Below are 13,416 nucleotides of genomic sequence, written 5' to 3'. Positions count from 1 at the left end.
ATGGCAAACATCACCCACTGGGAAACTATGCAGGGTACGCAAAACTATCTTAGTATTTACAAACACAGTTTGACCCAGGATCAGAGTCTGCCATGACTCACTCTACAGCTCCAGCATCCTTAGGGCCACCTCAATCAATACACAAGCTGAGACACATACAGCACGATGATCTAGACGAGTGTGTCGTGTACACCAACAAGGTTGACTCAACTTTACTTACAATGGTGTAGCTGCAACTTAGTGCCCTCCTCTCTCTGTTGCCCTCTGGTGTGTCAGCACAAGCATAACAATGATGCACACACATGCACACGCACTCGGGGCTCGAATGAGTTTCGACGCAACAGCACAACTCTGGGAAAGCTTAAGTCTAAGCACTACAGAGGAAAGGAGTGACTCAGACAGACTGTTGCTGATGTGTATGGGAAAGAAAAGAAATGAACAGACATTCAGCCACTGACACTACAGAACTACAGGGACGTCCAGCATTTACAGTACAAACAGCACCAGACAACAACTGTCGGGGTCTCAGAAAGAAGATTTAAGAAATCCCACTTCATAAAGGACATCTTTATTGACTCTAGTTTAACATGCATGACAATATTCATTGTTAGATGAATATAAAAGAAGCTAGAGGGACAGTGTGAGTGACAGACAGGGAAGGTGGGGGTAAAGTAAGTAGAAATGCATAGTTTTCTAATGCTTATCTAATATTAAATATAAAAATATATATTTATGAGCAGCTTTCAATAAACAGCCTTGACATTTTTTTATGACTGTTGCTGCTATAATTCAGTTAATAATGAAAAAAGTAAACTATTCAGTACATGAATTCAGATCAGCTTTACATTCATTTCACTTCTATTAGTGACAGTGATTTGTAAAAAATATAGAAGGTTGTTTTAAAATGAGTCGCTACAATACGGCATAATTCCTAGCTTTAAACTCAAACATCAGTTTTGAACTTCAAAGTAGAAGCTTTGAAGTGGCTGTGAGCACTACTTATTACTGCATATATTACAGTAGATACAGTACAGAACATGCAGAGAGCAGCCAGGGCAGCACAGCATGATGGGTACCACATCTGTGCCCTGGTTATCATGCACTGGACAAAAACCCCTCAAGGACACCAGAAAACACACTCAAGTCTCGCCTATAGACCTGTGACAACATAAGTTAGATGGTTTGGAGTTTAGTGACAACATTTACACACTAGTATTTTTTTTTTATCAGCTCTATATTAGTTTTTTTTTTTACTCCAGGTCTATAGGAGAGGTTTGTGCACCAGAGAGGGTTCCCTCACGCTGCAGTGGTCCACTCATTCCCATGAATTAACGTTTCTTCTCTGAGCTTAAATCATGTCTTAGAACTTGCTGTGCAAACATTTCTAATCATGTTCAAATATGAAGAATTGATAAATTTAAAATAGGCTGAGAAAACTGAAAATCTTACCAGAGCTATGCTTTTTGATGTCAATGCTAAAATAGGCTGTGAGTACTGCAAAAGCAGGAGACAGTGACAGACGAGCCAAGAGACTTCAATGCTTTGAGGTGTTGCCCTTAAACTGCCTTTCACACATACAGTGCATATATATATTCATACACACACACACACACACACACACACACACACACACACACACACACACACACACACACACACACACACACAGGTACCATAATCTGCCTCTATTTTCCTACATATTCCCAAGCTCCTGTCATTGTTAACCCACTTCCACCCACTAGTTTTTTTTCCCCTCTTCTTGAATAATGAACTGAATCATTGCAGAGGAAGGAACCCAGACACTGATAATCTGATTTTTTTTCCCACCACACAGATTGTAGTGAGTGATCAGGTTTGCATGCAGTCACAGAAAAAAACAAAACAAAAACAGACAAGATATGACAGTTTCATGCTGACAGACAAAGTGCTTATATTGGAAAAAGAAAAAGAACAAGTGTGACACAAAGTCAGAAATTCCTTAAACAGATGAAACGACATAAAGTAACATGAAGACAGTAATGCAAAAGAAAACTGGAGAGGAGGCTGAAAAAATCAAAAGTGCAGTGTCCTTTTGTTAAAGATACCAACGCTGTGGGAGAACTTGTTGGACTGAGTCAAGTGCAGAGGGACATGTTAACGTTAAGCATCAGAGTGGCTAAACTACAACTACTGTGACAGACATTTACATCCCCCCCAGCCTGACCGAGCCGCTGCTGTTCTCTAATGCCGACTCTGCTGTAGTGTAAATATAAACAACACTGAATACCAGTCAGATAAATATCTAACAGGTATTATACATTTCACTTTGACACTCAATACTTACGACTAATCCCACCACAGTTACATGCCAGATGCCACATCTTACTTACACAAAGACAATGAGATTATAGCTAATAAATCCTTAGAGTTAACAATTACTGCCACAATTATTCATCCACAAGTCCCCACAAAATATTCCTAATCAACGCAGAGTGTGTTTTCCAGACAACTGTACAAACTTTGACCAGTTTTGTCAAGTTATGCATTTATCCAGCCCTGTCTATGGACAATTACAGGATATGTGTATTTCCCTATGGGAAGTCTTAAGGCATATGAGGCAGAAACTGAACTGAACACGCAACAACTCCACAAAACTGTTTGACAAGGTACAGTAAACTCAAAGCGTGCGAGCAACAGGGCAACTAGAACAATAAATTCAGTTTTAATCGGCTTGAAGTTTAAAATCAACAAACACAGAGCCACTAATTCTCTGCAGTCCCTATAGTTTCTATTAATTAGTAGCTATTCACCGTTAAATCCAAACATGGCACTTGTGTATTACTGTAGGGACGTGCTCATTCAGCCAAAGTGTGAGGTTGAAAGATAAAGACAGCAAACAGGCGAACCCTGAACACATTCCCTTCTTCATTCAGGGAACCACTTCTCAATGAAAGAGAGAGCTCAAAAGTGCTTTTACTATGGTGGGTACAGTAGTGCTGTGCTCCAGAAAACTACTGTGAACGTGGAGTGTGGAGTCTTAAATCGTCTCCTGACAGAAATAATCTATCACCCACAGGACACTGCTTTCTTTCACTCCACAGCTGTTAGAGCAGGGAGGGCTTTAACAGCTGAAAATCTGTCCACCATCGTCATCGCTGAAGGCGTGGCATCCATCCTCATCCGCCTCCTCATCCAGCTGGAGGCTGCCAAAAGAAAACTTGTTCCTGGGTATAGGGGAAGAAGAAGTAGCCTCCACTGGATTGTCAAACATCAGAGGACTGCTGCAGTTGTCCCTGCTGGGCTCGACCTCAGACTCACTGGACTCTGAACCACTGGTGGTGGAGCAGTCCATCATCTGAACTGCTCCCACATGTGAGTGCTGCCTTAGGCGTTTCTGCCTTGGACTGGACCTGGTCCTGCCCGGTGCTGAGAGGCCATTAGCCATCATGCGGCGCTCTAGTGCAGCCATACGTTCAGCCCGAGAGAGAACGGGGCGTGGTTCTGGGGAGGATGCTCCCTGGTTTGGGTCAGAGTTGGCGAAGTGACACATTCTGGGGGGCTTGTCTATGCAAGAAGAGCGACTTGGAACGGGGGAGCATCTACCCTCATCAAACCGAGGGGGAGCGGAGCCGTTCTGCTCAGCGTGACTGAGGGAAACTGCTTGATGGAAGGTATCCATGACCGAGCTGGCAATGCCACTCACTGAACCCATCATGTGTGGGACTGTAACAGGGCTGCTGCTGCTACACCTCTCTCTACTCTGAGCACTGACATCTGCAACGGTGCAAGGAAAAGGACTCTGGTTAACCCTTTGGCTCGACTGCCCGGGAGACTCATTTAAATCATGACTCATGTTAAATGAGGGTTTAGAAGAAGGAAAGTCCTTGTGCATCATCCTACCCAGAAAGTGCTCCTGCGACCTGTTTGTGCTCCCAGAGCCTGACCCACGGTGACCTGAGACCTTCTCCCTAGAGCTGTGATTCAACCTGCTAACCTGGTCCCTGCCCAAGTTATATTCATTATTTATATCACTGCAGTCAATGTAGGGGATGGAAGAGCTGCTGGCTTTAGCAGCCTGAGATGCTGGACCTGTACTCAGATGTTCTGGTTGGGACGGTCCTGTTGAGCCTCTTGTCTCTTCTGTCCTGGAATCGGACCCCGTTCTCTCCTCGTGGCCGTTTCTCTGTTGAGACGGGCTCGCCCTTGCTGACCTTGAGGCTTCTGCACTAACCAACACCGACTCCTTCCAATGACGTCGGGGAGGAGAGTCGACTCTGTCCCCCGGAGCACCACTCTGACAGAAATGAACAGCGGCAGAAATAAACAGAGGCAGAGAGTAAAAGCATTTAAAGAGTGCTCTTAATTCATGAGTATGTTTGATTTGGTTATTAATAATAAGTACAAGCTATTATCTTTAATTCATTTTATCTGATTTGAAGGGACCCTGGAGGTTTTGACTGATTGTTAACATATGCAATAGATGAAGGTGTACTCATTTGAACATGAGGACAAATAAAATTTCCAGACAATTGGAAGGGTGCAAACTAGATCTGTGTATGTAAAAACTGAGCTAAATACATACAAATTAACACTACTAAGACATACTGGAAAGGGGTAATTATCTGTGGCTTGTGCAGGGATGGTGTGTAAAACAAGCAGGGCAGCGGCCCTCGAGTACTGGAAATGCCCAGCCCTGCTCTAAATGCACAGAAAAATGGAGACACTCACTTCTGTTGGCACTTCATGGTGACATGGAGAAGGCAACGGTGACAGGCGGCTGTCGTGTTGGACCCGACTGTGTTTCCTGGCAGACAGGGCAGTGAGGGTCAGTGTTACACACTCGGAGTACCATAGCATGCACCAAATATGTCAAACATGTCTGTAGTATCTACCTGTCAAATGGGAGCTTTTTAAACTCGGTCTCCCTCACATAATCAATCACCTGCTTCTGTGTGCGACCGCTGCAGAGACAAATACAGGACACATAATGATGATCTCTTTAGGCAGAGCTGCAGCAGACTGTGATAGGTGGAAATTGACTGCAATCCTGAGAGACAGAGGCCGGCTTTATGATGCTAACTCTATACCTGAATCTAAAGGACGAGCCTCGCGTGAACAGCACAGGCTTGGGCTTGGGCTTAGGTTCCTCAAAGAGACGGAAGAAAGCGTGATATTCAACACAGATCTTCCAGAAGACTTTACAACAGTCCCTGCTGCCCATCAGAAACTCTAGAGTGTCCTGATACGAACTCTGGTGTAGTAGAAAGAAGGAAAGAGTAAAGTTTAAAACACAAATGACATCTTATTACATTCATTGTGGGCTTATTATTACTATACACACCACAATTCAGAAACATAACTTACATTTAAATCTGGCCTCAGCTTGATTAGAAACCGTTTCCTCTTGAAGCTCAGTTTTCGAACTTTAGACCAGTTGAAGGCATTAATCTTTGTGTGTCCCTGCAGTGATAAAACATCAGATTAAGTTAGTGAAGTGAGCAGAGAACCACACACACACACACACACACACACACACACACACACACACACACACACACACACCAGGCTGTCCTACAAACCAGTGAGACTGACCTGAAAGACCAGGACACCAGTGTGTGCCACAGCCAGGCTTAAAATTGTGCCCTCACGGTCCTTGGCAGGGTGAAGGCGAATCCCATACATTTCCAGCCTGCGGGCCACTTCCAGTAGCTGATAGTCTGATTCTGCTGGTGTTTGACCTCTTCAATACAAAACACAACAGTAACAAGTCACATTTGCTACTAACTACAGGTCTCGGCTGTTGAAAAGACTAGAGCCAGCGTGAATGAATGAAAGTGGCAGTATGAAAATTCCTCTCCAGGTTTTAGTATCTTTACTTAACGAGAGCAAAACATAGGATTCGTCAAATACATTCAATCCTGGCTTATAGTCCTGCTGTGTGTCTCTCTAATTGAGGTGAAAGTCCAAGTCCAAGTGGATCCAAATTTCTCTTGATTATCTGAGTAGTAGTGGAATGCTGGGGAGGGGCTGCAAACGCTAACTAACTTTCCTAATTCTTATCAGAGGATAAGCCTTGCGGTTTCCTGTGTGTGGTACTTAATAAGAGATTTAACTCAGCATGGCATCCAGCCAGAAGAACTGAAGTTACAGTCATCAAGTGAGAAAGCCTTGGGGAAGAAAGAAAAGATCAAGTCAAAGAGAGCAGTCACATCTAATCTCACTCCTTTCATGTAGCAGCAGCCGCCCACTGTGTATCCATCTCTGGCGTGGTCTACTGCAATGTAGAGGTGAAACAACAGTTTGCAAAGCTTTGGCTCGTAGTCAAACTTGTGCACTGATGATTCTGACATTTTGAGGCAGGATGGTGGGAGGAAATCTGGAGGGTTGCCAGTAATATACTCCAAGCAGCATTCCCCTCTTAAACCGGAGGCAGATACTAGGAAAGGTACTGGGTAAAAATAGTGGAGTTGAATAACCACCCTCACATAAAGTCTTGTATTAGACACCTGAGAATAGACTCAGAGTTTTTAACCTACTGACCCAGCTGATAACAGCCCTGCGAGTGTTTTGGTGGGTTGAAGAAAGCTTTCAGACGTCTTTTTGGACCAATGCAGCCTTTTCCTGATAGAGTAGAAGACTAATTCAAATCCACTTCTGTCCAGAAGCTGTAAACCAACTCACAAATACAGAGTGTTCTGGGTGAAGCTGTAATAAATAACTGCACAGAGCACTGAAAAGAACCCATTCATTTAATGGCTGCTTTCCTGAATTTGTCACCTGTACCACAATACATCCCTGTGGGACGTGCATGAGGTCTGAAACAACTCTTCCTGTTCACGGTTAAACACAATACCTTGTGTTCAGCTATTACTCCAATTACCTTATGTAGAGCAACTCTACACTATCCTGTTATTGCTAGACTGTGCAGTACTCAAATTCCAGACACTCACATATTCTTGGAGTGACATTCCATGATCTTGTCAATCAGAGGCATCTGATCTGGGATGTAGTTATTGTTGAGGAGGTGTGACCGGCACTGGCTTTCCTCAAAGTCCCCAATCTCAGCTGAAAAGTAAGTAGAAATGTACACGAACAGGTAACAAATTAAAAGAAAATAAAAAGGTTCAGTGCTGCTCAGCATAATTTAACTCATTTCTGTTATTGTTTCTGTTGCATTAGTAAAAATGTTCAGTGTTTCTGAGCACTGCACTATAATGTGTGGGGTTGTTCTGAAGCAGTTCTGCAAGACTATGTTCAGGTGTTCAAAGTCGTGAGAGACCTACACTGGATGATGTGAGAGACCATCAGTGCAGCACTGCTGTTGTTGCAGGTCAGACTTCCAGAGGAAAGATCCTGTTTTATCTGGAGGGCAAAGAGGTACCTGGATACACAAAGTTATACATTATGTAGCACAGTGCCGTAGCAAGTCCAAGTCCTCAGAATCAGTTCAGAAACAACAAACAGTAGAGTTTGCACAGAGAAATTCAAACAAGGCCTCTGTGAGAATCTAATACGATCACACGATGCACTCTGATTGTTTTCATTTTACACAAGATGTAAGGCAAAATACTAGGCATACTGAAAGTGTATATACTGACTTTCTGTATGACTATTGTTTTTTTCATTCTGCCTGTGAAAAACATGCAAGGAACAAGGAAAGAGGGAAACTGAAACCAAAAAAATCTTTAGCTCCACACTAATCTCCCGAGGGCTAAATCAGAAACATGGCAGCCACGCCATGTGAACTGCACAGCAGCAACAGGGAATGAATCTTTTGGGACCCAAAAGCACATGTTTGATTTACACTTTCACGACCGCTTCCAGACACAGTCGTAGCATCTGACGTGCCGTATGTAAATGCCAACTGGAAGACATGCGTGATGTGCGACTGGAGGAGTTTAATGGCGGCGTATGTGGAATAGAGCTCACCTTGTCAGTTCCTCCAATAGCTGGGCATGATCTGGTGGGAAAAACTTCACAGCAAACCTCAAGATTGTGTGCTTTGGTCCTGTGAAGAAGTATCGTAATCAAGCTACATAATAGAAATACATATCCTAGCTGCTCTTTAAAGTCAGATTGACATAGATTGTACTTCACAGTCATTCATTACTGATTTAATGGCTGCTTTCTCCACATAAAAGTGAGAAACATTCAACCAAAAAGATGCTGCAACAGCATTTTGAAACACTTACGTCTGAGCTGTTTGATAATGGGCTTGATGTGGTCTAACCAAACCTGAGGAAAAAGAGAAACATTATTAATCGAGCAAAACAGATTCTGCCATTCATAAGAAGAGGCTCCAATTCATTTTTGTTCCCATCTTCACTTACGATCATCTTTTGATGGTTCTGAAACTCCAAGCCAAAGTAGTCACCCTCGATGAGGTTCATGTGGGAGCACACGAGGTCAAACAGCACCTTGCCTGAGGCTTTTTGCTGTGAACAAGAGAAAAAAACACTAAGTATTCTGGTTATAATAACACTTGGCTAGCTTTTATGACCATCCACAGCGACCATGGCTATTTTTTTCATCTGAACTTTTGTTCTCCGTCAACGGCCAACGGCAGCCTGGCTTTGTAGACCTATCAAATCCTGTGATAGTTAATGTCAGTAAATAGATGTCGCCTCTCTCTCTCTCTCTCACTCCTTTGGTACACATGTCCCCTCCTTCCGCCCGTGCATTCAAAGACCCCGTTACAAGCTGCTGGAGCTAGAGGGGGGGGTGGACCTCTTTGATCTGCGTTTGTAGTGCCACTGCTGTCACTGATGATGGACCAGCGGCCTTTGAGGCTGATACAGTATCAGGATGGGATAAAGACTTAGAGCCTGTGTCCTCGCTCGACCTATGTACAGTACACAGATACTGAAGAATGACTTAACTGCCCAGTTTATGACAAATATTCGCAATGTGTCGACACACAAACCTCAAAAACCTCCCCATCTTTGCAGAGAGAGAAACTTTCCCTTGCGAGGTCATATAAATGTCAGGGATTTCCACTGAAACACGTCTGTTACAGACGCCCTGAGGAGCCAGAGCACAACAGGAACATTTCTGCCTGGCTGCTTCCTCGTGACTGGTTTGCATGAGTGCAGAGTGTATCACAGCTACAGAATGTGAGTGTTTATAGTAGCAGTTCCCTCTGGCTTGGATAATGATCTAGGGTTGTGTCTGAAAGGAGGAAAAAATAAAGCAGCTTGTCGTTAACACAAGAAGACATGAATTGGTGAGCAGTGGCACCCGCTACTACAGGAATTCCCTCGATTCATCTGAACTGTTCTGACACTCTCCAGTAAATCTATGTGGTGTTTCAAAGGCAAAGAAGGAGACAGTCCGTGTTCTTACTAATGCTGAAAAAATAAAAAGCTAAGCTCTGCCAGCTTAGCGCGAGGGTATACACTTCCACAACTGAATTCCTAATCTTCCCCAAACGAGTTTCCCCACCCTCAGCGCTCCTCCCTGTGCCTGTCCTTCCTATGTGTAGCACCACTGTCTGTCTCCTGGCTGCTTCATGCAGCGCAGAGGGCATCCTAACACAGAGGACCAGCTGTTTCCATATGGTGATGGCGGTGATGAGGGAGGCCACAAAAAGGCTGCAGGGAAAGGAGCCATTAGCCAAACACATAGACACACACTGCTTCCTAATAAACTGCTGAGAAACAAACCGTGAATAAATTCAGCGTCTTGTGTTTTCTGGACAAATGTGCTCTGCAGACGCTGAAGGAATAATAACAGGGGGGCTGGGGGGTGAGATGAATACAGTGGAGGTTGAAATGTGTTTCTCTCTCACTGGAGCACTCTCGCATCGAGCCTTATAAATCTGCTGTCAGTGTAAAATGACCACGAGCCAAGCAGAGATGGGTAAGGCAGGGGCTGATTAGAACTGGGCAGCGCTTGATTAAATGCAGCTGTTGCAGACTGAAGTTATGGTGGTGCCATTTGACACCGCTGCCACAGACGCGGCGAGAGCACTGTCCTTAATGAAGTCTGTGAGATTGGCTGACGCAGGCACTCACAGGACACCACGTAATACCATGTCCGATTGAAAGTCTCCAACACCAAACTGTAACTATGAAATGATGAAACGTGGCAGAAGAGCCCCATGTTCAGATGATGTAACATAGACTACTACAGTATGTACATTTTCCAAAAAAGTATGTGGGATAAGTCTCTGAATTACATCTCATTACGAATCGAATCACGTCATATTTATGTCGCCCAATTTACAAGTAACCATTCTTGTGTCGAGGGCCTTTCCAGTAGACCCCTGAAATTAAACAAGGAAACACTATAATGAGAGAAAACCAAGTCTGGCTGCAGGGATTTGATCCCACTCTACCACAACGCCATTAACACATGATGTATGATAAGACCTAGATCAAACTCAGCATTGTGGTTCATCCCAAGTGTCCCACACCAACCTGAGAAAACCATTTCTTTATAGGCCGGGCTTCAAGCAAAGTGCCAGTCTCACCTTGAAACTGTAAAGTTGACTGAAGCCACATTGTTAAATATCTAAAATATCACTGTCAGCTACAGATTTAATTGTTGGTGGAACTAAGTGGCCCAAACCATAAAAGCACAAAGAGCCCAACAGCACATATAAGTATGTGGGTGGGGGTTTATACTGTATGAATAATGTCTTGATGAATCTGATCCACAGGCCTGTTATGACTTGTAGTAGTAGGACAACAGGTGTTACTAATAACACAGCTCTGTTCATGTGTCCAAATGAGTCATGACAGTGTGACACTGAGCCAGCATCTGAAATACAGGGAGCCTGAAACTGAAGGAGCTAAATGCAATTCAGCTTTTTTTTTTTTTTTTTTAACTTTTATTATTTTTATATACCTGTGATTGTCCAAGTGTGACATAAAAATACATATGTGCCGGGAAAACTCACAATATCTATGTAAACAGTGTCTGGTCAAGGTGCCTTTGATGATGTGTTCACATGTATCATGGCAATAGTTCAATTAATTGATACAGGTAAGAAATGTTTGCTGCTGCTTTTATAGTTATCCTACTTATTATATAAGGTTATACTGCTTTGCAAATCCAGTATCACAGACAAATATCAGGTAACAAATGCGTTCGGGGGGGGGGGGGGGGGGGAATAACCAATGCTGAAATTTCAGCTTGGGGCTAACATTATCTGACATGTTTTAGCAAGTGAAATGCTGGTCAGGTTAGAGCAAGAAAGGTGACAGCGGGATCGGAAGGATCTTAATTTCTGTTTGTGCATCTTGCAGAAGTTTCCGCCCTTTACGGTATTTTAGATCATAGTTGATTAGTCAATCATCTAACTTTTCTCACCTGTACACCACTCATTTTGATGGATATGAAAAGAAAAGAAAAAAGCATTACTTATTAAAATAAATTCCCCTTCTCTTACTTACATCTGAAACTGTTATATACTTGTTTAAAGTTGAGCTTTTTGCTTACAACTTTTTATTTCTAACAGACACAACATATGGGCCCTAGTTAACGCCGCAGACACATTGGGGTGGGGTCTGTCTGGGTCCATTAGGTTTAAACATGGTCTCATAGGATGCTATTTTTGTTTACATGTGTATGTGAGCTCGCAGGCCTGCGTCGCTACATTGACCTCCACATGCTCCGGCTGACAGAAGAAGGCTAAATAAAGATGACAGCTTTGTCTGTACACGTCCGTTTGGGTTTCCACTTCAGGGTAGACCAAAAAGCCCCACCCTCCGCCTCCCCTACCGCCACCTCTTGTTAGTAGGCTGCTGTCATCATAGAAACAAAAAACAAAAAACCCAAAAAACATAAAGGTCAGTTGTAAAGTAGTTATGTGTTCTCTTGACTGTTCCTCTCCTGGATTGTAGGGACAGCCCACTTCACTTGCAATAAGCCAAGCCAACCAAACTTCTCCTGAGGGAGTGTACGGGGGAGAGTCTGGGGAGGGGAGGGGGGCATGTGCGGTAAAGACTGCCAGTGCCTTTAGGCTTCAGATAGGCAGGAAGAACAAAGGAAATTATGTCTCGTTGGTTGTGGTGCACTGGAGGAGCTGGAAATGGCATTCCTTCCAAGTGGTCAGCTATTGTTGGACAAAGGTTGGAACCATTTTAATTATTCTTTTTTATTTTTGGGGGTGGGGGGTTCTTGGGCCAAGTCAGTACCTAACCAGATGATGGAGCCGTCATCTAGCAGCAGGAGGTTTTCAGCTGTGACATTCAGCAACATCAGAGGAAGCTGATCGAGGTCAAAGATGAAAGAGACTGAGTGATTTGAAAAAGGAATAAGAATAAAATATTTCTGCAGAGCTCATCTGATATGACACCAAACAGTCTGAGCACAGTATAAAACAGCAGAACACAATCCAAAGAACTTGTCGACCAAACACTGACTTCTTGAGATGCCTTTTGGATTTTCAGGAGTGATTCTGGTTATGTTTGAGTTAACCATAGCTCGTCTGGTGACACTGCTCATGGCTGTTCTGAAGATACAGAACTGCCAACAGCAGCAGGCAGATACATTCCCACACTGAGTCTGCATGGTGCTGCTCGTCCCGAACTCCCATGGATTCTGTTACAAAATAGCAGTAGCACAGGTGTTTAAGATACCTTACAGCACATGGAGGCATGTGTGTGTGAGCAGGTTCTGTGCACTGTAAGGGAAAGGTAGGACAGAGAGGTCAGTTGCAGCTAAAGCTCATTGAGATTCAGGTCACGTGCTGCAGAGGTTCCCAGGGTGACTCAACACTGACAGAGAAAGAACAGTGGCGAGAGGCAAACCTGCTAAAATCCTATCAAATTATATCTAACAGCACACAGGGATGTGTGCATGAATATGTACGCACCAGAATGTGATCATTATAACGACAACTCTAATATCACCATACCTAAACTAAAGGACGATGCCTTCAAGGCCCAGCAAATGAGCATCCACGCACAGTGTTACAGTTTCAGGAAATCCTAAATAATTAAATCATTTACTTATCTTATTCCTCCTGCAACGTCTTTCTTTGTCTTTTCTTCCCAAACTCCCAAACTGCAGAGGAATAATCTGAACCCAAAATGAAAGGAAAAATGATGACTGGGCCTCCACAGCTGTCAGAGTCTTTCTGTCACACTAGGCCAGACTCTAGGCCCAAGGGGACAACCATGAAAATAATGTCCGCTGAATTCAATAGGGGTGAGAGTGAGATGGTGATAGCAACCCACAACACTCACCTCCTCCCTCCATCCCCTTATGTACGATCTTCCCCTCCTTTTCCTGCCTGCCTGCCCTCCCTGGAGTCTGTCTGGGCTGCTAGAAACATATTGATTTTGCATAAAGAATAATTAAGTGTCCTGTTGTGACCGTTGTGCTACTGAATACCTAACAGGGCAGAAGCAATGTGCATTCCTGCAAGAAGCTCCCACTGTTAGCAGAGCACCATTAATCACAGGACAGATAGAAAAGTTGTGGGCTTGC

General features: G+C 43.7%; 1 protein-coding gene across 1 annotated transcript in view; it reads right to left on the bottom strand.

Annotated features, from left to right (window-relative positions):
- LOC113172919 (FERM, ARHGEF and pleckstrin domain-containing protein 1) overlaps positions 1-13,416 on the bottom strand; it is a 44,555-nt gene that overhangs the window by 9,835 nt on the left and 21,304 nt on the right. Inside the window, exons 3-13 of the mRNA XM_026376002.1 lie at positions 8,310-8,414; positions 8,172-8,214; positions 7,909-7,987; positions 7,263-7,360; positions 6,930-7,044; positions 5,572-5,719; positions 5,344-5,439; positions 5,067-5,230; positions 4,872-4,940; positions 4,708-4,783; positions 4,069-4,273 (exon numbers count right to left, since the gene is read on the bottom strand). Of these exons, the coding sequence (XP_026231787.1) occupies positions 4,069-4,273; positions 4,708-4,783; positions 4,872-4,940; positions 5,067-5,230; positions 5,344-5,439; positions 5,572-5,719; positions 6,930-7,044; positions 7,263-7,360; positions 7,909-7,987; positions 8,172-8,214; positions 8,310-8,414 (1,198 nt within the window). The remainder of the gene's footprint in view (positions 1-4,068; positions 4,274-4,707; positions 4,784-4,871; positions 4,941-5,066; positions 5,231-5,343; positions 5,440-5,571; positions 5,720-6,929; positions 7,045-7,262; positions 7,361-7,908; positions 7,988-8,171; positions 8,215-8,309; positions 8,415-13,416) is intronic.

Source organism: Anabas testudineus, chromosome 21 (assembly GCF_900324465.2).
Source record: "Anabas testudineus chromosome 21, fAnaTes1.2, whole genome shotgun sequence".
NCBI lineage: Eukaryota > Metazoa > Chordata > Actinopteri > Anabantiformes > Anabantidae > Anabas > Anabas testudineus.
Note: the sequence above shows the minus strand (reverse complement) of the source record. Positions and strands in the feature narration are given on the sequence as shown.